Source organism: Chrysemys picta, chromosome 1 (genome assembly GCF_011386835.1).
Source record: "Chrysemys picta bellii isolate R12L10 chromosome 1, ASM1138683v2, whole genome shotgun sequence".
In the NCBI taxonomy this organism is placed as follows: domain Eukaryota; kingdom Metazoa; phylum Chordata; order Testudines; family Emydidae; genus Chrysemys; species Chrysemys picta.
Genome location: NC_088791.1, coordinates 42624768 through 42648218, shown reverse-complemented (window position 1 = coordinate 42648218; position 23451 = coordinate 42624768). Strand labels below are relative to the sequence as shown.

Sequence of the window (23451 nt, the reverse complement as noted above, 5' to 3'; positions counted from 1 at the left end):
TGGTCAGTCAGCTGCCCCTGTTGACATGCAATTTAATTAAGAATCATCCTAAATGGAATGGGCGAAGCTCAAAAGATTTAAGGCTCAGTTTGGATAAAGTTTCAGAAATCTGGACCCAAAGTTCATTCATATTTTCTGAAAGTCCCCTTCTCCTTCCTTACTGTGCCCCTGCAAATAGCCTTGAGATCTCTTCTTTCATGTTTCTGTGATGAAAGCAAAGATAATGTCACTGAAACCAGAATTGTAGATTTCTGAAAAGTTGCACTTGCATGCTAGTCCTGGGGTTCTGATTTTGTCACTTCTGGATTTGAGGCAACTCCAACAACACATCCTGCTTAGGGGCTCAAAATGTATAAGTATAGCGTGGAATCGCAGACTAAATCCAATCCTTGTTACTTCCTGACTAGCTAATATTTATATTTTTCAAGTGTGAAAACTAAGGCACTGCTTAGAGCACTAGAGTAATTCTGCTAAATGTCAATTTCTCTGGCAAACTATTGCCTCCTTCCTTTAGATAAAGTCAGTCATTTTGCTAGGGAATGTCTGAGGCACCCCAAATTAGTGGACTTAGAGTATGTGTATACAGGAGATGGAAGGTATAAATTCCATTTGAGGAGACATACTCATATTAGCTCTAATTGACCAGTCCACTAAAAATAGAAGTGTAGCCATGGTGGTGCAAATGGTGGGAGGGGCTAGTCATCCTAAGTATGTACCTATCATTATATTCAGGCTGACTAGCGCCTCCTGCTGCTTGTTACACTGCAGCTACACTTCTATTTTTAGTGCAATATCTTGATCAGAGTTAGCGAGTATGTCTCTTTGAGATGGAATTTATTCCATCCAGTGGAATTTATTCCATCCAGTTCCACTGTAGACATATCCTAAGTCATTCGTAATGAAATAACAAAGAAAACCCAAGAGCCCTGATGCTCAGTCCCACTCTCTAACCATATGACCCCCAATCTCCATAACACTGTTGAAATAACCATGAAGGAACATGAATGATGATGGACAGTCGTCCTCCTCTGCTTTGTGTTTAATCATTACTAACATGAAGAGCCCAAATCTGCTTCCACTGAAGTCCGTAGCAGGATCGGTGACTTCTAATTTTCCCCACACCCTCAATATTTTAATTTCTGAGCCAAACCCAAGTCTGGAAATTGAACTACTGAAGAACATAAATGTTATATTTTCACTAAAATTTATTTGCTATTCAGATTATGTAAATCTGAGCTGTCAAGAATAAGCAAATCGTAAACAAACTATGTTCATGGTAATGGACATAAAATGCTATTTATCTGTCTCCGTGTAGTGCTGAAATGAGATCGGATATCAAAAATGATGTAAATATTGCCATTTGCAGTGCCATTAAAAAGAAATCAATCATACTTTGTTGGGCAAGTTGTAATTTAGATGAAACTTGTGGTGCTACTCGATATTGCAGTTCATATAGGACAATATGCAAGCAAGACATACAAGTAGTTATCAAATATTTTTAGGTATAGTGGGTAGAAATTACAAAGTTTTTAAAAAAACCTAGGAGGCATCACTGATTTGTTATTTAAAACATAAATTAGGTTCTATTCTATACAATATAGTTTCTTATACTGCTGTCATCATCATCATCATAGTAGCTCGGCATCTTCCAGTTGTACATTAAGTAACATGACTACCATCTGTGGTTCATTCTCTCTCCCTTCCTTTCCCCAGAGGAAGAACTGTGTGTGCAGTATGTTGTTCCAGTGAAATGTTCTTTTCTTTTCTTTTCTTTTCTTTTCTTTTCTTTTCTTTTCTTTTCTTTTCTTTTCTTTTCTACATGTATGTCAGAGAAGAAAAAGTGAAAAAGTGCTTGGAATGGAGGGTAGCATCAAGCACCATAGAATGAAACAAGTGACAAACCACAGAATTCTATATCTGCATCTGTAGCTGGATACAATACATGGCAGCCTTCAACAGAGAAAAAGAACTTAGGCTTCACATTAAAATACAGATTATATACATGTAAAGCACTTGATAAAATAAGAAGTACAAAGTTTTAATTACATTTCACGTCCAAGGCATCATTATCCCTGTCACAAAGGAATGCTTTACAATTGGTATTTTTCTTCAGTAGTGCTGATGTTTTGAATATATATGTATATATATAAACATCATATATATTTCCACTCTCCAGGTTGGCCAGATGTTGAAACAATATAGATGGACGATGTAATAATTGTAATCAATGTAATAATTCTTAATTTTTTTAGTGTTTTCCTGACATAGTGCTGGCAAGAAAATCTCATTGCATCTTCAAAGCTGAAATTTAATCTGCTGCTTGTTTTATCTTCATGCATAAATATGCCCGAGGAGACAAAATGTGAAGTCTTCTCTAGTTTTATCTCTATCTGAAGTCAGTGAGACTGGGCCTAAGTGAGAACTTTAAGGATTGATGCTGGGTCAGTGCCGGGAGCTTTGGCCAACCCAGTCTAGATTTTCCATCCTATGAGGGAGACCATTAGCATTAGGTCCAAATATAGTGAGGTGCTAAGTAACTACAGTGGGAGCTGAGCACACCTCTCATCTTACAGGGATTGGTCCTTTAATTTGTAAATTCCTTGGGTAAGAGACCTGTTGTATTTTAAATGTCTGTGAAGCACCATGCAAATCATCATCATCAAAGCTTATCACTCCAAACCCACAACCAAGATCTGGTGTTATCACTTGTCTCAAATAATTCCTCAGGAGTACAGGATGTCGATAGAGGACACTGCATCAGCCAGTGTTCAAATGTTTGCCTAGCTTCTTCACATTCACGTTTGGGGTCATTACTCATACTGTCACCAGTCTTTGCCACCTCAGCTTGATTTAGAGTACCCCAGTGTTTTTGTTTGAGGTCAGTTCTTGAAGGGAGTTGTTCTGAAGAAACCAGGTTGTGATGGGTTGCCCCCTTTTAAGATGCCACCTGATGTGCTGAGATACCACTGAGCCCACCAGTTCTGCTAGCATGGGCCCCCTTTTTACCTGTCTTAATGAGCCAGGCTCTTAAGCCTCCTCCAGCACACACACAGGAAGGGCCACACCCAACTGCAGAACTACACAGACACTGAGATCAGCTCTGGGAAGACTCAGCTTAAGAGACTTGTCCCAGCAGTCAGGTGTCCACCTCCCTTGGCATGCAGACCCAAAGGTATATTATGAAATCCGCCTCCGCCCTCCTCCCGTGGGGGCAAGGGGCAGGGAGCAGGGGCCAGAAGCTTGGTCCTGCCAGCTCCCCTGCCTCTTCCCACAGTGTGCTGGGTTCCTGCCCCTCCTCCTCCTCTCCGTCCCTCCCTCCCTGCTGGCCGATCAGCTGATGGCCCTTGCGAGGGAGGGGCTGGGGGAGGAGTGGAGTCAGCGTGCTCACTGCTCCCGGGAGAGGCAGAGAAGAAGCGGGGCCAGGGCCTTGGGGAAGGGGGTGGTGGAATAGGGGCATATCCTCTCCAGCCCTCTGCCGTGAGCACCCCACGACCCCAGCCCTCTGCCCTGACCCCCCCACACACACCCAGCCCTCTGCTTTGACCCCTCCCCTCACACACACACAGCCCTCTGCCCTGAGTCCTGCAGCCCCGCACACATCCCAGGCCCGCCCTGAGCCTTGTACCCCCCTCACACACACCCAGCCCTCTGCTTGACTCCTTCATCCCCCCCACGACCCCAGCCCTGACTCTGGCACCCCCACACATACCCAGGCCCCACACCCTATGCCCTGACACCTGCACCCCTCTCACATGCCCCCAGCCCTCTGCCCTGACTCTTGCACCCCCCTTACCCAGCCCCCCCCATACCCCATGCACCCCCCACATCCTGACTCTTGCACCCCCCACATCCCCACCCCCACCCTGAGCACCAAACGGGAGCTCCTGCACCCCCCTACACATTCCCACCTGCATCCCTCGCACCAAAAGGGAGCTGCCCAGGTAAGCGCTCCACACCCAAACCTCCTGCCCCAGCCCTGAGCCCCCTCCCTCATTCTAGCTCCTGGCCAGACCTTACACATCAACCCCCAGCCTGCTCCTTAACCCCCAGCCCTGTGCTCAGTGCACTCCCACCCTCAGCTCAGTGCAGAGAGAGAGGAAGAGAATGGGCCAGAACCAGGGAGCAGGTAGGTACCCACTGTATGTGGGCAGGGCCAGGACCCCAGACCAGCAGTGGGCTGAGCGGGTCCGGCAGCTGGGATCCCTGCTGGCAGGAGCCGGCGGATGGAAACCCTGAGCGGCAGCGGGCTGAGCCGCTCAGCCCACTACCAGTCTGGGGTCCCGGCCGCCAGCCCTGCACAGCCTGCTGCCAGTCTGGGGTTCTGACTGCCGAACCCTTGCCAGCCGGGGTCCTGGCCGCAGGCCCCGCTCAGCCCGCTGCCGGCCTAGGTGAACAGAACCCCAGACCTACAGCGGGCTGACTGGGCCGGTGGCATAAGATCAACATTTTAATTTAATTTTAAATGAAGCTTCTTAAACATTTTGAAAACCTTGTTTATTTTACAATACAACAATAGTTTAGTTATATAATATATAGACTTATAGAGAGAGACCTTCTAAAAAACATTAAAATGTATTACCGGCACGTGAAACCTTAAATTAAAGTGAATAAATGAAGACTCGGCACACCACTTCTGAAAGGTTGCCGACCCCTGAGTTAGCGTGTGTACAATGTCCTCAAATCTTTCTGATTGGGTGGCAATGCAAAGATCATCTGCATAAATGAATCTTCGCACGTAAGGGAATTCTGATTGGTCATCTGTATAGACCTTAAATAGCAAGTGTGACAGCACTGAACCATGAGGCAACCCATTCCATTTAACATGTAATTGACTTTTCTGACCATCCATCTTGACAACTGATTCTTGAACAGAGAGGAGATGATCTGGACCATCTTGCCATTTTTCAAAGTTGTTACCAGTTTCAATAGAAATTCATGATCGTTCACAGTGTCATAAACAGCTGATAGATCAATAAACCACAGCCCGTAATTTTGTAGCTTTCAAAAGCATCTTTGATGTACTGAGTTTATTTGCACTTGACCACAGCATGAACATCTTGGGAGGAAACCAGCTTGGTCATCAATGAGCTGCCCTTCCGCTCTTTAAGACATTCTACCCTTTCTCATTTGTTCATATATCTTGTAGGTTGAGCAGAGTAAGGATATTTGTTGGTAACTCTTTGCAGAGTTAGGAACTTTATGGGTTTTAATTAGTGCAACCACTTTAGCCTGTTTCCACAACCTGGGTATCTGCATTGTCTCCATGCAAGAATTGAAGTCAAGTAGCCACTTCTGCGCTCTTGTACTGAAGATATACCATTGCATCCAGATGCTTTTCTACATTTCAGGATTTCCCTGGCTATTGTCAGGTCCTCAGTATTGAACTTTTCATTGTGGAATTTTCTGTCTCTGAGGAGTGAGCGAAGTTTCATTTTACTCTTTGCTTGGTGGGCTTATTTACCATTTAGGATGAGTTGGTATGTGACTTGGTTGAGAGAGACTGCAGTGATATGCTTTGTCATCCACCAGGTTTCGGCTTGTGGGTGGTGGCCCATGTGTATTTGCACCAAGAGTGCAATAGAAGACATAAACCATGCAAATGTATTGCATAACATAATAATTAATAACCGCATTGGGGTAATATCTTGCTGTCTGGATTTGGGCAAAATTCTCATTGACTTTAACAGGGTGTTGCTGGACTTAAGGTTGTAAGATCAAACTCCAGGTTTTAATAAACTAGAAATAACTTTGTACCTGGGTATTTTATGAGTGGAAACCACAGAATATGTTTGGGGGAAAGCACTAATATAATACTTAAGATTATATAGTCTGATCACTTTGTACTGAGCCCTAACACATGTTTTACCAGAAGTCTCCTCTTTTCTTAACCCCTTTCCCACTTGACCTGATTATAGGTGGTTGAAAACAAACAAACATTGCCTTTTGCATTTGAATACTTTCAGTTTACATCCAATCTTGCTCCCATTGAATGGGGTTTTCCCATTGACATCCATGGGAGAAGGATTGGGCACACAGTGTGATGTTTTTTCTACAGCACATATCCTGTTATGTTATCCTGCTTGAAAGTCCCTGTGCTTGTGGATATCTTTGCCCAAAGGTGATTAAACTATTTTTGAAAAGAGAATGTCTTCTGCCAGGACATATCCAGGCCTGAAAGTCCTACGGATTTGTAAAATATGCAGTGTATGAAAATACAGTTAAGTGACAGAACTGGCTGAGCCTAACTGATCTTATTTTTAGGAGTTGGATTGGGGATATGTTCCTGCTTCCCTCCTCACCACCCCCACCTCAGCTGTACATATTACACAGATTCACATTTTGCTGGGCTGAGCTATGGGCTACTTGGGGACAGACAGCCATTTTGGAAACATTTCTTCTTATTCTCATAGTGGGTCAAGTAGACTCTGATTAATTAGGGTGCAAAATCGCACATCACCAATACAGGTTCTTTACCCAGACAGCTACATAAGATTATTATTTAAGATGGGATCGATGAGACACAGATAGAGACTTAAAGACTTAACTTTAAATCCAAATAAACATGCAAATAAATGCAATGACACTGTCAGGAGCACAGCTGGCTCACAGCCTGGTTGCTAGGCAACCCAGCAAGTTCAGCTGGGCCCAGTAAGCCTGGTACCAGATTCCTGTATCTACACTTGGCATTACTCTGAACTGCCACCACAGCCGCCAGGCAAGTTCCTGCTCCACCCACTAGGTAGGCTGCCCATGCCTTGGCAACTTACAACTACAATAAACTGATATAACTAAGTGAACATCTCTCGGGATTGTTATACTCAGAAACTCCTGAAAATTATAGAAAACAAAGATAGACAAATAAAGCCAGTGGCAGGGGTCGGCACCACCAGGCTGCATGATGGACACTTGACAAAATTACCGTACTTAGTGGTGGACATTGGAGGGGTTATGTCATTCAGTCATTCAACATTTATTGAAAAATTACCATGGACCTCAACATTTTTACCACCGACACTTGTGTCCATGTACGGACATGTTGCTGATCCCTGGCCAGTGGAGTATCTCATAACTGGGACATGACAACCCAATTTACACCATCTTTCACAACACATGTCTGGGACCATATTTGACACGGTTTCAGTCCAGGCCTATAGGCACTGACTCCGTGCGGAGCACCCACTGGCAGCCTCCCTACCAGCTCTGCCTGCACCTCCTCCCGCCAGCAGACCCTGCAGATCAGCACCTCCTGGAGCCTCCCGCTGCAAACAACTGTTTCTGGGCATGCAGGGAGGCTGGGAGGGGGGGAGGAGGAGCAGGGATGCAGCACGCTCCAGGAGGGGGCAGAACTGGGCGGGAGGGAGTGGAGCGGGGGTGGGAAGAGGCAGGGTGGGTGTGGGGTCTTGGGGGAAGAGGTGGAGTGGGGGCGAGGCCTGGGGCAGAGCTGGGGGTCGAGCACCCCCAGCAGTTTGAAAAGTTGGTGCCTGTGCCCAAACCTATGTGTGTATGCAAGCTAACCACAATTAAACTTCCAACAGCTAGTACCCTTATTTGAATAAATTAATTTCCAATACATCAATGTAGTCAGCTCCATGGTTATCTTATTGCAAAAAGCCCCTATTTTAAAACTTGTTTTTATTTTTCTGCAGTGTATTATTCCTTTTGCTGTTTACTTATTTATCACTTATTTATCATCAGGCCTGGAGGCAGAGCAGGGCTAGGGGCTGAACGGGGTTGGGAGAGGAGTGAGGCCGGAGGCAGAGCTGGTCTCGGGGGCAGAATGGGGCTGGAAGTGTGGTGCTCCTTCCCTGCCCTCTATAGGGGCTGGCCTGGGTCCTGCTGTGCACCCCCCAAAGCGTTTCTTCATTTCCCTGTGGGGAGGCATGCCCCACAGTTTGGAGACCACCACTGTAACTGTTAATCATTTCCCCAGTTACAATGCTGCTATACTTTCTTGGTCATTGCAACATGGTATGATACACTGCTTGGATGCTTGATAACCACAAATTATCATTTTCATAGGTAGCTATGACTACCGGAACTGACCTTTCACTTGTGCTTTCTGCAACTGTGAAGATGTGTGTCACCGATGCAGGCTATTTATTTTAAACTGGAAAATTGAACTGAGATATTAAATTGAGGTTTGATTTAGACAGAGGCACATTTGGGATTGGTTTTAATTTTGCAAAACTTTGCTGCCTGGGTTTTGCTCTAGCAAAGAGAGACTTCAATTTAGAGTAGCTTCAAAGACCCAGATCCACCATGGCAGGAATTTGGGGAGCTTTGGCTACAGGATTCTGGGCTTGGCCCATCTCTGGCTTGTTCTGGAAATAAGCATTTCTTTAACAGGTTTGAATATTTATTAAAAAGTTATTTTCAGTACTGCATTAAGATCAGCTTTAATTGTACCCTCTAGCATTACAATGGAATTCCTTTATGGAATTCCTGACCATGACATTAGTAACAGGGTGGCTTGCCTTTAGGTTGCCCTGACAGCAGAATATGCCTCATCTAAGAGGAATCAGGCAATTTTCTATGAAGAGCAGGAGGTGGCTGCAGTAGGGGGTAGCTCAGGAGGATGTAGTGAGTCTTCAGAGGAGATCCTGAGACCAGAGGAAGTAGCTTGCTCAGGTAGGAAGGACTCTGAGCAGACCAGGGACGTTTGGGCTGTACCTGGCTGGAGGGAAGACTTTTGCATCTAGTTTTGAACTTTAAGTTAATAAGTCAGAGCCTCAGGAGGGCTCTTGTGATTGAAGTGGGGAAAAAAACCCTGTGTGGAGTTTATTTGAGGATCCAAGAAGGGAAACTGAGGTGAGGGGCTGTGTGCAGAGCTGCCCTGAAGTCACGGGGCGCGCTGTGAGGTGGCCACTCACCTGCAGCCCCTAAAAGCTATCTGTACTTGTATCCTCACTTTAGCTCTCTAATTTTTCTCATTTATAATTTAATACAGAATTTATCAAAATCTCTATTGATCTGGAATTCCTGTTATTTGAAACACAGTGAAGTCCCGTATATACTCATTCATAAGCCAAATTTCTTTAGTAAAAAAGGGAAGCACCAGAGAAGGGGGTCGGCTTATGAACGGGTATAGAGAGGGAGAGGTGGGACACAGCCCCTCCCCACAACAGAGGGAGCAAGGAGAGGCAGCACAGTCAGCAGAGCCAGAAGGGAAGAGGCGGGGCCAGAGTCTCTCTGCTTGCTCCCCCAGCCTCTGAAGCAGCTGCAGCTCCGGGGCTGGCAGGCTGCAGCTGTGCCGCTTGGCCCCGCCCCCCCAGAGCAGGCTGTGGCTGCACCACCCAGGCCACCGGAGCACGCTGCAGCCGTGCCACCCAGCCCAGCCCGCTGGAACATGCTGCGGCCGCGCAGCCTGCTCTGGCCCGCCGGAGCAGGCTGCGGCCGCACTGCCCAGCCTGCCAGAGCAGCTCCAGCCAGGCCAGAGACATCCTCCCCTGGCCCTCCCCAGATAAGGTGGGAAGGAATGGGATGGGGAGAGTGTGGGGGTCCCAGGCTAGGGGTGGGGTCATGTCGGGAGTGGTCACAGGGGTTACTCCCCTGACCCCCAGCTTCTCCCCCCAAAAACATTTCCCCACCAGTTGCTGTCCTGGCCTGTCAGGGTAAGCAGCTGGCGCGCCTGGACACTTTGTTTTCTTAGGTTTACCTCTGTGCCTGCGGACGCTCAAGGTAAACAAACCAGTGGCTTATCCTGATGGCCCGGGAGCCAAAGTTGCCTACCCCTGAATTATAGGGTCAGCTTATGAATGGGTCATAAAAATTTTCCATTTTTACTTATCCATTTTGGGGGGGTCGGCTTATAAACAAACCGGCTTATGATCGAGTATATACTGTATATCTGTTTTCTCAAAAAATATAATTGTAAAAAGAGTCAACAGACATCACTGTAGGAATTTAAGATGTTTCATGTTTAATCACTACTAGGGATGTACACAGATCAATAAGGAAGGTCCTTTGCTGGAACTATGCAATCTATTTTTTTCCTTACGGGTGAACAAGCTGAGAGTGTGCATGTCTGACAGGTATCCAGACCGAGCCAAACCTTGCTTCAATATACCATGTCAATGGCCGCAGGGCTACTTGAGCTTGAAGTGTTTGTCATTTTGAGAGCGGTTTCTGGGCTGAGAGGCCGAAGGTTGCTGCTGCCACTGCAAGCAAGTAGGGGAGGTGTAGAGAAATGAACTAAAGATTTACTGTTGAGCTAGCAAGCCAAAGCTACAGTGAAAAATAGTGCAGAACGGGTAGTTAGATCTATGTGATAACTCATATAGATTAATGGGGAGAACCTAGCCAATGAATTTAATCTCTTGGTGCGTGGGTGGTGAGAAGTGCAGCCAAGGCAACACGCAACATCAATGCAGTGTGGCAAGAGAGGGAAGAAGGCAATATTAATCCGGGAGTTAATGTCTATTTCTGAAAATAAGTTTTTAAAATATGGATTGTGTCCTGCTGGCGGCCAGACAGACTCAGAGGACAGGTGTTGTCAAATTGAACCCAAGCTCACAAATACAGCTTGGATAGGTTTGGATTATTTTATAAACAATTCTGACTCACTTGCAATCTTCCCCATCTGTCTCTATTTATGCCTGTGTTTTGGAAATGCATTCTCCCTACACCAAGACTGAAAAGGTAAAGGTTGCTTAGTCTGGGAGAAAAGATGAAAACTGACAGTAGCCAATCTTTACAAGTACATTTTCCCTCCTTTTCTGGTAAAAGATTTGTAGCAAGAAGCCCTCTAGACTCAGGGAGCTAATGCTTAAAGTGAAGACAAAGGCATCACTCTGGGTTTATACTGGTGTAACTGAGATCAGAATCTGGCCCACTGTATCTGGCTATGTGTTTGTGTAGGAGATCGAGAAGGGACAGCCTCAAAATCTCCTCCTCAGGTTTTAATGCTGCCTTGATTCTCTCTTTGCTGTTGCAGAAACAACACCCAAGGCCGTAGTGTCATGCAGTCATCACACTGGAAAAGGGTTATGCTCAGGTCTCACCTTCAGCTCCAAAGTAGCGTTGTGTATATTAATAATACAAAAAGAAGCAGCAAAGGCTCATTTATGTGAGGTTGGTGCCACTGGCATAGAAAGAGTTGCAGCAGGCCCTTGATCTGTATTAGAATTGAGCTAGCTAGCAACAGTCTCTTCATCTCTGCACCTGGGTAGGAATAATGGGATAGAACACATAGATCCCTACAGGATGATGCAGCAGCTGGAATTGCTGCCGTCAGTGCACCAGGTCCATGCCTAAGCCTAGAGATGTGGGAATAAAGCTGGTTGGAGATTTTTTTTGCCATTCTTTGTTTGTTTTGATGAAAAATGGCTTTAAGACAAAATGGAAAATTTTGCAACGGAAATTTCATTTTGCATCTACATTTTTTGGAGTTTATGTCAAAAAATGGAAAAAACCACATTCTGCACTCACGTACACCCCTCCTATTCCATTGATCTTGCAATACATCAGAATATGGACTGATTGAGGACAATATTTGTCCCTTAAATTTGGAGTTAAATCACAGCCAATACTAGAGATACAACGATGGGGCCAAAATCTGCCGTCAATTACCTTCACAAAAGTCTCTCCCCTGAACTGAAAAACTTATTTTTATTGCTTGTGGATTTTGTCATGCTCTGAGCATTATTGTGGTTTGGGTTTTATAGTCTGAAATAGGTTATAAAGTGAGATATAATAAACATGCTTCAGCAATGTTCTCTAAATAGCTTCCTCAGTGCAGCAAGATGGGGTCTGCCACTACTGACTGTGACCAGGCTCTCTGCTCTTTGCCCTCCTCCCTCAGTCAGTACAGGAAATAAGGGAAAGTAATGAAGTAGTGCCTTTTAAATGTTGATTTCAGTGCACAGGGGCACACCATGTGGAAATGCTCTCAGAAATAGGTCTCACTGATGCATTTTCAAAAGATGAAATGTCATAGGTAAACTACAGAAAGCCAGCTGCTCACTGTACCTTCATAGAACAAACAACAGACTGATGCGCACCATGCTACAATGATTTAAAAAAAACGTAAACACAATTTTTCTTTAAAATGATCTTCCTCCAGGAGAAGCTTATAGATGAATCACCGAGGGGAAGCAATAATTAACCTCTAGTTGTGCTTTGTATTCAAATAGTGACAGAATGGTCTAAGAAGAACCAGGTGATATTTGAACACACAAATGAGCTTCTCATTGATCTTCTAACCCTTTGGGAATGTAGCCAACATGCACAAGCCAAGAGAAAGTTCTGTTCGAAAGAAAAGAGTATGGACTTTGCAATGGTGAGAATTAGGTTCTCCTGGGACTGTGATCCTGTCAGATCTCACACACTTAAGTAGGGATAGACTGGGCCACTGTTATTATAGGAGACCTCAAAGGAAATCCAGTGTCCTCCAAAAAGTGTTTTGATGATGATTCAATGGCACTTTCTCTTAATCAGTCCTGAACCAATGCCCTCATGGGAGTGGGCATTGTGCGGTGTGATACACTATTGTCTGGATTGGGCGTACAATTAGTCTTGGTGTGCTTGTAATTATTAAATATCCTTCATGATATTTTTGCAAAGGATTAGGATTGTTGTTGGGTTTATTATTACCTATTAGGATTGGTGTTTTGGCGAAATTCCAGTTTCAGAATCTACTTCTTGTTTTCCAAAGCCTCTCCCCACTTGCAATTTCAATAAAATAATCTAATCTTACCCTCTTGTCCCAAATTGCTTTATCATGTTGCTGTGCACTATTAAATGGTAGTGGATGGATTGATCCTTGTGTAAATTTAGTAAGTGCTCTAGAATTTTTACACATACTGCCCTTCCAACACTACGGGATTAATCCGAATTTATATAATTCGGATTTGAAAAACAGGTTGTATAAAGTCGAAATGTATGCGACCACACTAAGCACATTAATTCGGTGGTGTGCGTCCAAGTACCGGGGCTAGCGTCGATTTCTGCAGCGTTGCACTGTGGGTAGCTATCCCATAGCTATCCCATAGTTCCCGCAGTCTCCCGCGCCCATTGGAATTGTGGGTTAAGATCCCAGTGCCTGATGGGACAAAAAACATCGTCGCAGGTGGTTCTGGGTACAGCCTCACCTCCTCCCTCCCTGCATGAAAGCAACGGACGGCAGACAACCATTTTCGCGTCTTTTTTCCTGGGTGGGTGAACACTGCAGACTCCATACCACGGCAAGCATGGAGCCCACTGAGCTCAAGACAGCAGTCATGAACATTGTAAACACCTCGCGCGTTCTCGTGGAGTTTATGCTCAGCCAGGACCAGAAAAACGAGGCGAGGAGGCAGCGGCGGCGGCAGCGCAGCGACAAGCATGATGAGGACATTGACATGGACATGGACACGGACACGGATACAGAATTCTGTGAAACCATGGGCCCCGGTGCTTTGGAGATCATGTTGTTAATGGGGCAGATTCTATCCATGGAACGCCGATTCTGGGCAAGGGAAACAAGCACAGACTGGTGGGACCGCATAGTGTTGCAGGTGTGGGACGATTCCCAGTGGCTGCGGAACTTTCGCATGCGTAAGGGCACTTTCATGGAACTTTGTGACTTGCTGTCCCCTGCCCTGAAACGCCAGAATACCAAGATGAGAGCAGCCCTCACAGTTGAGAAGCGCGTGGCGATAGCCCTGTGGAAGCTTGCAACGCCAGACAGCTACCGGTCAGTCGGGAATCAATTTGGAGTGGGCAAATCTACTGTGGGGGCTGCTGTGATGCAAGTAGCCAAAGCAATCACTCAGGTGCTGCTACGAAAGTTAGTGACTCTGGGAAATGTGCAGGCTATAGTGGATGGTTTTGCTGCAATGGGATTCCCTAACTGTGATGGGGCGATAGACGGAACACATATCCCTATCTTGGCACCGGAGCACCAAGCCACCGAGTACATAAACCGCAAGGGGTACTTTTCAATGGTGCTGCAAGCACTTGTGGATCACAAGGGACGTTTCACCAACATCAACGCGGGCTGGGCGGGAAGGGTTCATGACGCTCGCGTCTTCAGGAACACTACTCTGTTTAAAGGGCTGCAGCAAGGGACTTACTTTCCGGACCAGAAAATAACCGTTGGGGATGTTGAAATGCCAATAGTTATTCTTGGGGACCCAGCCTACCCCTTAATGCCATGGCTCATGAAGCCGTACACAGGCAGCCTGGACAGGAGTCAGGAGCCATTTAACTACAGGCTAAGCAAGTGCAGAATGGTGGTAGAATGTGCATTTGGCCGTTTAAAAGGTCGCTGGCGATCATTATTGACTCGCTCTGACCTCAGCCAAAGAAATCTCCCCATTGTTATTTCTGCTTGCTGTGTGCTCCACAATCTCTGTGAAAGTAAGGGGGAGACCTTTATGGCGGGGTGGGAGCCTGAGGCAAATCGCCTGGCTGCTGATTACGCGCAGCCAGACACCAGGGCGATTAGAAGAGCACACCAGGAAGTGCTGTGCATCAGAGAAGCTTTAAAAACCAGTTTCATGACTGGCCAGGCTACAGTGTGAAATATCTGTTTGTTTCTCCTTCATGAAAACCCGCCCCCTTTATTGACTGATTTTCTGTAAGGAACCCACCCTCTCCCTTCCCCCAGCTTTCTTTCAAACCAAATAAAGTCACTATCATTTAAAAATCATTTATTCTTTATTAATAGATTAGAAAAAGAGGGAGGGAACCCGGGTGGTATTTGGGAGGAGGATTGCTGGGAAGGAAAAAGCCACTAAGAAAAGGTTAAAAAAATGACAGCCTTTTGCTTGGGCTGTCTACTGGGGTGGAATGGGAAGGTGTACGGAGCCTCCCCCCCGGCGTTCTTACACGTCTGGGTGAGGAGGATACGGAACATGGGGAGGGGGGAGGGTGGAACAGGGGCTGAAGCGGCAGTCTGTTTTCCAGCAGCCGTTCCTGAAGCTCCACCAGATGCCGGAGCATGTCTGTTTGCTCACGCAGCAGCCCCAGCGTTGCATCCTGCCTCCTCTGATCTTCCTGCCGCCACCTCTCATCTCGAGCATCTCTCCTCTCCTCACGTTGGTCCCTCCTCTCCTCACGTTGGTCCCTCCTGTCCTCACGTTGGTCCCTCATGTCCTCACGTTGGTCCCTCCTGTCCTGACGTTCACTAGCTTCTTTCCTATACTTTGAAACTGTTTCCTTCCACTCATTCAGATGAGCTCTGTCACTGCGGCTGGATTCCATAATTTCAGAAAACATCTCATCTCGCGTTCTCTTCTTACGACGCCTTATCTGTGATAACCTTCGGGATGGAGGAGGGAGGCTTGAGGAATTTGCAGCTGCTGTAGGGAGGGGAAAAAAGAGAGAATTGTTTAAAAAGCTACATTTTGCAGAACAATGCTTATACTCTTTCACAGTGACCAACACTATTCACATTACATAGCACATGTGATTTCTGTGCAAGGTCGCATTTTGCCTCTTAATGCTGAGTGCCTGTGGCTTTGCTGCTAGAGATCACAGGTCTGGGCAACAGAATTCGGCTTGCATGCGGCCATGGTAAGCCATTGTCTTACAGCTTCTGCGCCCTCCTTTCCCACATACCAAGCATAGCCTGTAGAGTGCTGCGGTTTTTCTGTTAACATTCAGCAGCAGCAGAAAACAAACTAACCACCCCCCCCTCTCGCCATGAATTCTCTGGGATGATCGCTGTACCCCTCCCCCCCACCGCGTGGCTGGTATCAGGGAAGATCTCTGCAGGCACCAAACTAACCACCACCCCCCCGCCGCCGCCCCCCTCCCGCCATGAATTCTCTGGGATGATTACGGTACCCCTCCCCCCACCGCATGGCTGGTAACAGGGAAGATCCCTGCTAGCCAAACGCGAAAAACTCAGGGCCAATTTCCCATCTGCGCTTGGCTAACTGCAGGGAAGGATTTATTTTCCGCCACAGGCAAACAGCCCAGTAGGAACGGCCACCTCTGTCCCCTTAATTAAGTTCCCGTATTTCAACCAGGTTACCAGGAGTGATATCACTCTCCTGAGGATTACACAACAAGATAAAGAACGGATGTTGCTTGAATGCCAGCAAACACCGGGACCATACGCTGCCAGGCTTTGTCAGGCAATGATACCAGATTACTTGCTGCAAGCATGGCGTGGTCAAGTGTCCTACCATGGAGGACGGAATAAGGATGCACTGCCCAGAAACCTTGTGGCAAGGCTTTTGGAGTACCTCCAGGACAGCTTCATGGAGATGTCCCTGGAGGATTTCCGCTCCATCCCCAGACACGTTAACAAACTTTTCCAGTAGCTGAACTGACCGCGAATGCATCCCAAGTCCTCAGGGCAAAGTAATCATTAAAAACCGTTTGCTTTTAAAACAAGTTTTATATTTTAAAAGGTAAACTCACCTGAGGTCCCTTCCATGGGGTCAGAGTCTTGGGTACTGGCTTGGGAGGCTTGGGAGGGTACTTCAGTCAGGGTGAGAAAAAGATCCTGGCTGTTGGGGAGAACGGAGTGCTGTGTGCTCTCTGCAAGCTCATCCTCCTCCTCCTCCTCCTCCTCCTCCTCCTCTCCCCCATCGGCAGAATCCTCAGGCGTCGCTGATGAGACTATCCCCGACCCAGAATCCACGATCACAGGTGGGGTAGTGGTGGCAGCCCCCCCTAGAATTGCATGCAGCTCGGCGTAGAAGCGGCATGTCCGCGGCTCTGACCCGGAGCGACCGTTTGCCTCCTTTGTTTTTTGATAGGCTTGTCTGAGCTCCTTGACTTTCACGCGGCACTGATCAGAGTCCCTATTGTGGCCTCTCTCCATCATGCCCTTGGAGATTTTTTCAAAAGTTTTTGCATTTCGTCTTTTAGAACGAAGTTCTGCAAGCACTGAATCCTCTCCCCATACAGCGATCAGATCCAGTACCTCCCTCACGGTCCATGCTGGTGCTCTTTTTCGATTATCAGCCTGCATGGTTACCTGTGCTGATGAGCTATCTGTGGTCACCTGTGCTCTCCACGCTGGGCAAACAGGAAATGAAATTCAAATGTTCGTGGGGCTTTTCCTGTCTACCTGGCCAGTGCATCCAAGTTTAGATTGCTGTCCAGAGCGGTCACAATGATGCACTGTGGGATAGCTCCCGGAGGCCAATACCATCGAATTGCGGCCACACTATCCCTAATTCGAAATGTTGAAATCGATTTTGGCGCTACTCCGCTCGTCGGGGTGGAGTACAGAAATCGATTTAAAGGGCCCTTTACATCGAAATAAATAGCGTCGTTGTGTGGACGGTTGCAGGGTAAATTCGAATTAAAGCTGATAAATCCGAATTAAAGTCGTAGTGTAGACCAGGCCTTAAGGTGTGTTATACTAGTATGGATAATGCACAATCACTTGTAAGGTCATTGAATGGATTCCAGGACTCAAGGTGTGAGAACCCCTTCCCTTACATCCAAGTTCTATCTGACCCTGACACTGCTTTACTCTGAAGATGTGAGAGGATCACAACACAAGGCAATATGTGCTAGAGAAATAAAAGGGAAAATGAAAATATATAAACAAAACAAGGCAAAGTCATTCTGAATGATTTAGTTGGGGGTTGGTCCTGCTTTGAGCAGGGGGTTGGACTAAATGACCTCCTGAGATCCCTTCTAACCCTGATATTCTATGATTCTATGAATGAGATACCTAAGATTCCTCAAATGGGATGAAACTAGATGAAAGTGAGTGACTTTCCCCTGATCCTTTGGTCTGAAATTCATCATTTTGCAATTATCAGACAATGCACTCAGAAACTTCTCTCACAGAAGCTCTAACTGAACCACATTCAAAAGAAAACAATGAATAAGTCTGGCTGTTTTTTCCCTTTATTATTCTATGGGCTACTGTGATGGGATGTTCACCCCTACACTCACCCTGAAGGGATTAATGGCGGCCAGATGGGACAATTAACAGATTAGGCTACAAGCAATTAAATATACCTGCGCATGAAGCAATTCGCCCTTGGAAAACGCTAATTAGTACAGAATGCTGCAGTGTATCTCCTCAGCAACACTCATGGGCTATCAAGAGCATGTCAAACCTGTCCTTCACTCTCTACACTGGTTTCTCATAGAACATCAAGTCAAGTACAAAGTCTTGGACCTTATCTTCAAGGAGCTCAATGGACTGAGCCCCTCATGTCTAAAAGACCGCTTAAAGCTTCATAATGAGAGTAGTGGTTGACAGCTCAGCTTCTCAGGCACAATGAAACTTTCTACTCTAAGGGTAAATCTTGCCAGTGTAGGAGACCGAGCATTCTAAGGGGCTGATCCAAGACTGTGGAATAAACTCCCACTGGAAGTAAGGACCATCACAAACCTTGCACCTGCAAGTGCAAGGCCCACTTTGACCTTATGCCCTCTAAGATAAACACATAGCAGTGTGCACATTTAGAAAAACAACCATGAAAAGCGAAAAGCCAAAACTCTACCAAAAGAAAACACTCCACTCCACATACAATTCTTCTTCTAGGGAGAGGATGAGAAAGAGAATGACCCACATGTAACAGGTGTTAGTCAAGTTGCTTAATGCGATGCTGGAAGGTGCTCAAATGCTACAGTGATGAGGGATCTATAAGAACTGATGTAGAACAGAATAGATCAGTTGTTTTCAACCTATGGACTCCTGGATTTCCAAAAGGGTGCATACCTCCATTAGAAATTCTTTAGGGGTCCACAAATGGAAAATAGGTTGAAAACCACTGGATTAGATGATCACCGTGGCTTTGAGGGCAAGCGACTTTGTAGAATTTCCACAATTTCAGCAAATGTTTTGTCTGTGGGTTTAATAGTAACTGTTAGGCTAAGAGAACAGAAGTACTTGTGACATCTTAGAGACTAACAAATTTATTTGAGCATAAGCTTTTGTGGGCTACAGTCCACTTCATCAGATGCATAGGATGGAACATATAGTAAGAAGATATATATACATTCAGAGAACATGAAAAGGTGGAAGTTGCCATACCAACTCTAAGAGGCTAATTAATTAAGATTAACTATTATCAGCAGAGAAAAAAAAACTTTTGTAGTGATAATCAAGATGGCCCATTTCAGACAGTTGACAAGAAGGTGTGAGGATACTTAACATGGGGAAATAGATTCCATTTGTGTAATGACCCAGCCACTCCAGAGACTGTCCGGTTTGGCCAATGTACATGGCAGAGGGGCATTGTTGGCACATGATGGCATAGGACAGTCTCTACGCAAAAGAATAATGGACACAAATCTGACATCAGGAATCATAACATTCAAAAACCAGTAGGAGAACACTTCAACCTCTCTGGTCACTCAGTAACAGACTTAAAGGTGGCAATCTTGCAACAGAAAAGCTTCGAAAACAGACTCCAATGAGAAACTGCTGAACTGGAATTAATTTGCAAACTAGATACCATTAACTTGGGCTTGAATAGAGACTGGGAGTGGCTGGGTCATTACACAAATTGAATCTATTTCCCCATGTTAAGTATCCTCACACCTTCTTGTCAACTGTCTGAAATGGGCCATCTTGATTATGTTTTTTTCTCCTGCTGATAATAGCTCATCTTAAGATTAGCCTCTTAGAGTTGATATGGCAACTTCCACTTTTTCATGTTCTCTGTATGCATATATATCTTCTTACTATATGTTTCATTCTATGCATCTGATGAAGTGGGCTGTAGCCCATCAAAGCTTATGCTCAAATAAATTTGTTAGTCTCTAATGTGCCACAGTACTCCTGTCCCTTTTGTGGATACAGACTAACACGGCTGCTGCTCTGAAACCTGTTAGGCTAAGCAGGTTATAGGATTTAGGTCACTTTATGCTCCACAAAATTCATACTTTTTCTTCACCAGTTACACTTTTAGCGATTATACACTGTTCCACTCCTATACTGGGCTATCAAACAAGTCCATTTTCCCCAAACAACCAGACATTCTTAACACTTTTTGAACATTTTTTTCTAGATGAGCCAGGTACTCACAGTCCCGATGGCTGCAGGCTGCATTTCTGTTTCACTAAGCCTCTGGCGTCACTCTCTATTTAATTGAATTCCTGGATTAGGATCACATTCTTATTGACAATTGTTCTGCTTTTTGGTCTTTACACAACTTGCATGATATGAAAGAACCGCAAGTGCACAGTGGGGTCCAAATAACTATGATTACAAACCATACACAGCATGCAAGGCCTAGCTACATATACATACTGCTGCTCTGGCAGGCTTTAGCTGGTTTCTGAAGCCTATAAGACTGAGAGCCACTAGAGGGCTCACAAACTACTTCAAAAGATACTTCCTAGTTCCTAAAAAGAACAGGAGTACTTGTGGCACCTTAGAGACTAACAAATTTATTTGAGCATAAGCTTTCGTGGGCTACAGCCCACTTCATCGGATGCATAGAATGGAACATATAGTAAGGATATATATATACATATACAGAGAACATGAAAAGGTGGGAGTTGCCCTACTAACTCTAAGAGGCTAATTAATTAAGAGAAAAAACTTTTGTAGTGCTAATCAAGATAGCCCATTACAGAAAGTTTGACAAGAACGTGTGAGGATACTTAACATGGGGAAATAGACTCAATGTGTGTAATGGCTCAGCCATTCCCAGTCTCTGTTCAAACCTAAATTGATGGTACACCTCTACCCCGATATAACACTGTCCTCAGGAGCCAAAAAATCTTACCGCGTTATAGGTGAAATCGTGTTATATCGAACTTGCTTTGATCCGCCAGCGTGTGCAGCCCCCCCCCGCCCCCCCCCCCGGAGCGCTGCTTTACCGCGTTATATCCGAATTCATGTTATATCGGGTAGCATTATATTGGGGTAGAGGTGTATCTAATTGATGGTGTCTAGTTCCTAGACACTACATCTTCTTTATTTCCTCCTCTCTCTCTTATTCCTTCTCTGATTTATCCAACCAATGTCCATACCATTTAGTAACATAGAAATTGCCATATGGGATCAGCGCAGTGGTCCATCTAGCCCAGTATATTGTCTCTAAAAGTAGCTACTATCAGATGCTTCAAAGGATGATGCAAAACCCCTTGTAGTAGGAAGTCATGGGATATCATACCCAAGGGAAAGCTTCTTCCTAGCTCCCATTATTAGTTAGATGTTGGTGTTTGCCCTGAAATATGAGGTTTTGCATCCTTATGAAACCCTTGGTTATTTTTCTAAATCCTTACTATTGTAACTGGATATTCTTGTTATCCCTATAGATGTCCAATCTGTCTTTTGAATCCTACTACATTTTTTTTAATTTTCTCTTTCTTTTGTGTTGTCTTTTCTTTCTTTGAAAAGCAGCATTTCTTTTCATTTTTTCTTTCCTCTTTGCCCCATTCATTTACATTGTGTCTCATAATAAAGTTTGGAATCCTCATTTTTTAAAAAAAGGAGGCAGCTGATATTAAAATTGATGTGTATGGGTACCCCCAAAATAGGGGGTTGCTTCACAGAGGCTGTGTGGAATGGGGTTTATCCCTGGAAGGCAGGAAATTTTTCCAGATTCTCTGGAAATATTACCGGTATTTAAAATGCATGTGAAAAAGCAGACTTATTTAACATACATGAAAATACTAATACAAATAATTTACTAAATCCTTTATCTTAACTGAATAGTTTCAAATAAAATGGGCTTTTTGTTTTACTTAAACCCCAAAACAACCCCCCGTCACATCTGCCCAAGACTTTGAGAACTCTCCATGCATCTGATGAAGTGGGTTTTAGCCCATGAAAGCTTATGCCCAAATAAATTTGTTAGTCTCTCAGGTGCCACAAGGACTCCTCATTGTTTTTGCTGATACAGACTAACATGGCTACCACTCTGAAACCTTTTCCCCAGTATCTCTGTAACTAAAGATCTGTCAACCCCCTGAGCCATCCGTGCTCCCATCAGGTACCTTTTGTAATAGTGATATTACTATGCAGAATATGTAACCCACATTAGCATTCATGGGCATTATACATGCAAGCGCACAGTGCATTGATGCTAGGATAAACCATATTGTTCCTATTATTTTTCCTGAAAGAAAATAACCCTAGAAGAAATAGAACTGGAAATGCTTCCTCATTGGTCAATGCTGCTACACTTCATGGTATAAATGCTAGAGGAGCATATCAGGAAGGTCATAATTTTATTCACAATGCTGTGGGTTTTGAGAGAGCATAAAACAGGAGGAAATTGAGCGCAGAGCCTGGTTTGTTCAGATGGGGGGTCAAAGTAAAAGCTTATTAACTTAATAATACACATACTAAAATGTACTTGCAGAACACTGGGGACCTAGATGCGAAGAAGGGATTTGTGCTCTTTAGGAAGATAATAAACAAAATGGAACTTTCAGAGTGGGCCCATAAAACAAAACATAATTTGAGTTTTTATGCAGTCTGAGCCTGTTTTCAGACGCAATCCATGATGCAATCTTTCAAAGAATATTAGATCACTTTACTCCATACTATCAGCTATTCTAAACATAGCAGCCATATTTTATTATGCATAGGAATAACATAATCTTTTAGTTGGGTGCTTATGTCTTAATATCAAAATCTGAGTTAATGTATATTTTGACTCTGGTTTATAAATCGGTTCACTCCATGCATCACAATCATCAACTCTTCTAAATATAGCAAGCATATATTTTATTATGCAGTGGAATAACATCTCTTAGCTGGGTGCTTGTGTCTTAAAATCAAAATCTGCATTTTAAAATTTGAAGCCTGACAGCTGCAGAAGCTCTAGGAATTCTTACACTCACATCCTTGACACTGAAGCTTTGCACTAAATACTAGTACTGACAAGCTTTTGGTGTTTGCTCTCTATCTGTAATGCTGTCACTTCATTCAACTACCTTTCCATTGTTGCAGTGGCAGACTGCTGCAAAGCTCTCTTAAAATCAATATTGAGCTCTGGGGGGTAGTGGAAGAGGAAAAGAAATTCTATTTCTGTGGGTAATCAGAAATTTTTAAAGAACCCGGTGAACAGATGGAGTAAAGCACACACGAGTTCCTCCAGCAGAATCAACGCAGCTCAAACTCTGTGAGGAAAATCTCTTAGGAATCTATATGTAATCCTTTATCATTTTGCAGCTGACAGGTGTAGGATTTGAAGGATGCGGTGCACCATCTTCAACTATGTGCCTGTCACTTTTTGAAGCTCAGCACATCTCTTGACTCAAAATCGGACAAGAGAATATTATAATTATTTATTTGTATTGCAGCAGCATCTTGGAGCTCCAGTCACGGACCAAGCCCCAATTGTGTTAGGTACTGTACAAACACATAGAAAGAAGATAGTCCCTGCCCCAAATAGCTTACAATTTAAGTATAAGCAAGACACCAGGTGCATTCAATGGACAGGGGGAGCACAAGGAAACAAGACAATACGTTCTTGCCCACCATGGTAGGCAGTGGGGTCAGCACACCAGCTGCCTAAACCTTGTCAAGTCGTGATGCCCAGGAATAACAAAGGAGAGTTTAAAGGAAGGATATGAACAATGGCT

The 23451-nt window shown here is 44.8% G+C and overlaps 1 protein-coding gene across 1 annotated transcript; it reads right to left on the bottom strand.

The window, feature by feature from the left end:
- Positions 1-1870: 1870 nt before the first annotated feature.
- On the bottom strand, positions 1871-17288 carry LOC135981001 (uncharacterized). The gene is made up of 3 exons (XM_065581947.1): positions 16351-17288; positions 15039-15281; positions 1871-1950 (listed from the first exon to the last, which is right to left on the bottom strand). Exons 1-3 carry the CDS (start codon positions 16904-16906, stop codon positions 1871-1873), a joined length of 879 nt encoding a protein of 292 aa, XP_065438019.1. The 5' UTR covers positions 16907-17288.
- Positions 17289-23451: the final 6163 nt, after the last annotated feature.

Coding starts and splice junctions, on each gene's coding strand:
- LOC135981001 (XM_065581947.1), bottom strand. CDS start 16,906: ATGCAGGCTGATAATCGAAAAAGAGCACCAGCATGGACCGTGAGGGAG. Junction 15,282..16,350: donor CCCCATGGAAGGGACCTCAG/GTGAGTTTACCT, acceptor CCCTCCCTACAG/CAGCTGCAAATTCCTCAAGC. Junction 1,951..15,038: donor TGAGGACAGGAGGGACCAAC/GTGAGGAGAGGA, acceptor TCTCTGTTGAAG/GCTGCCATGTATTGTATCCA.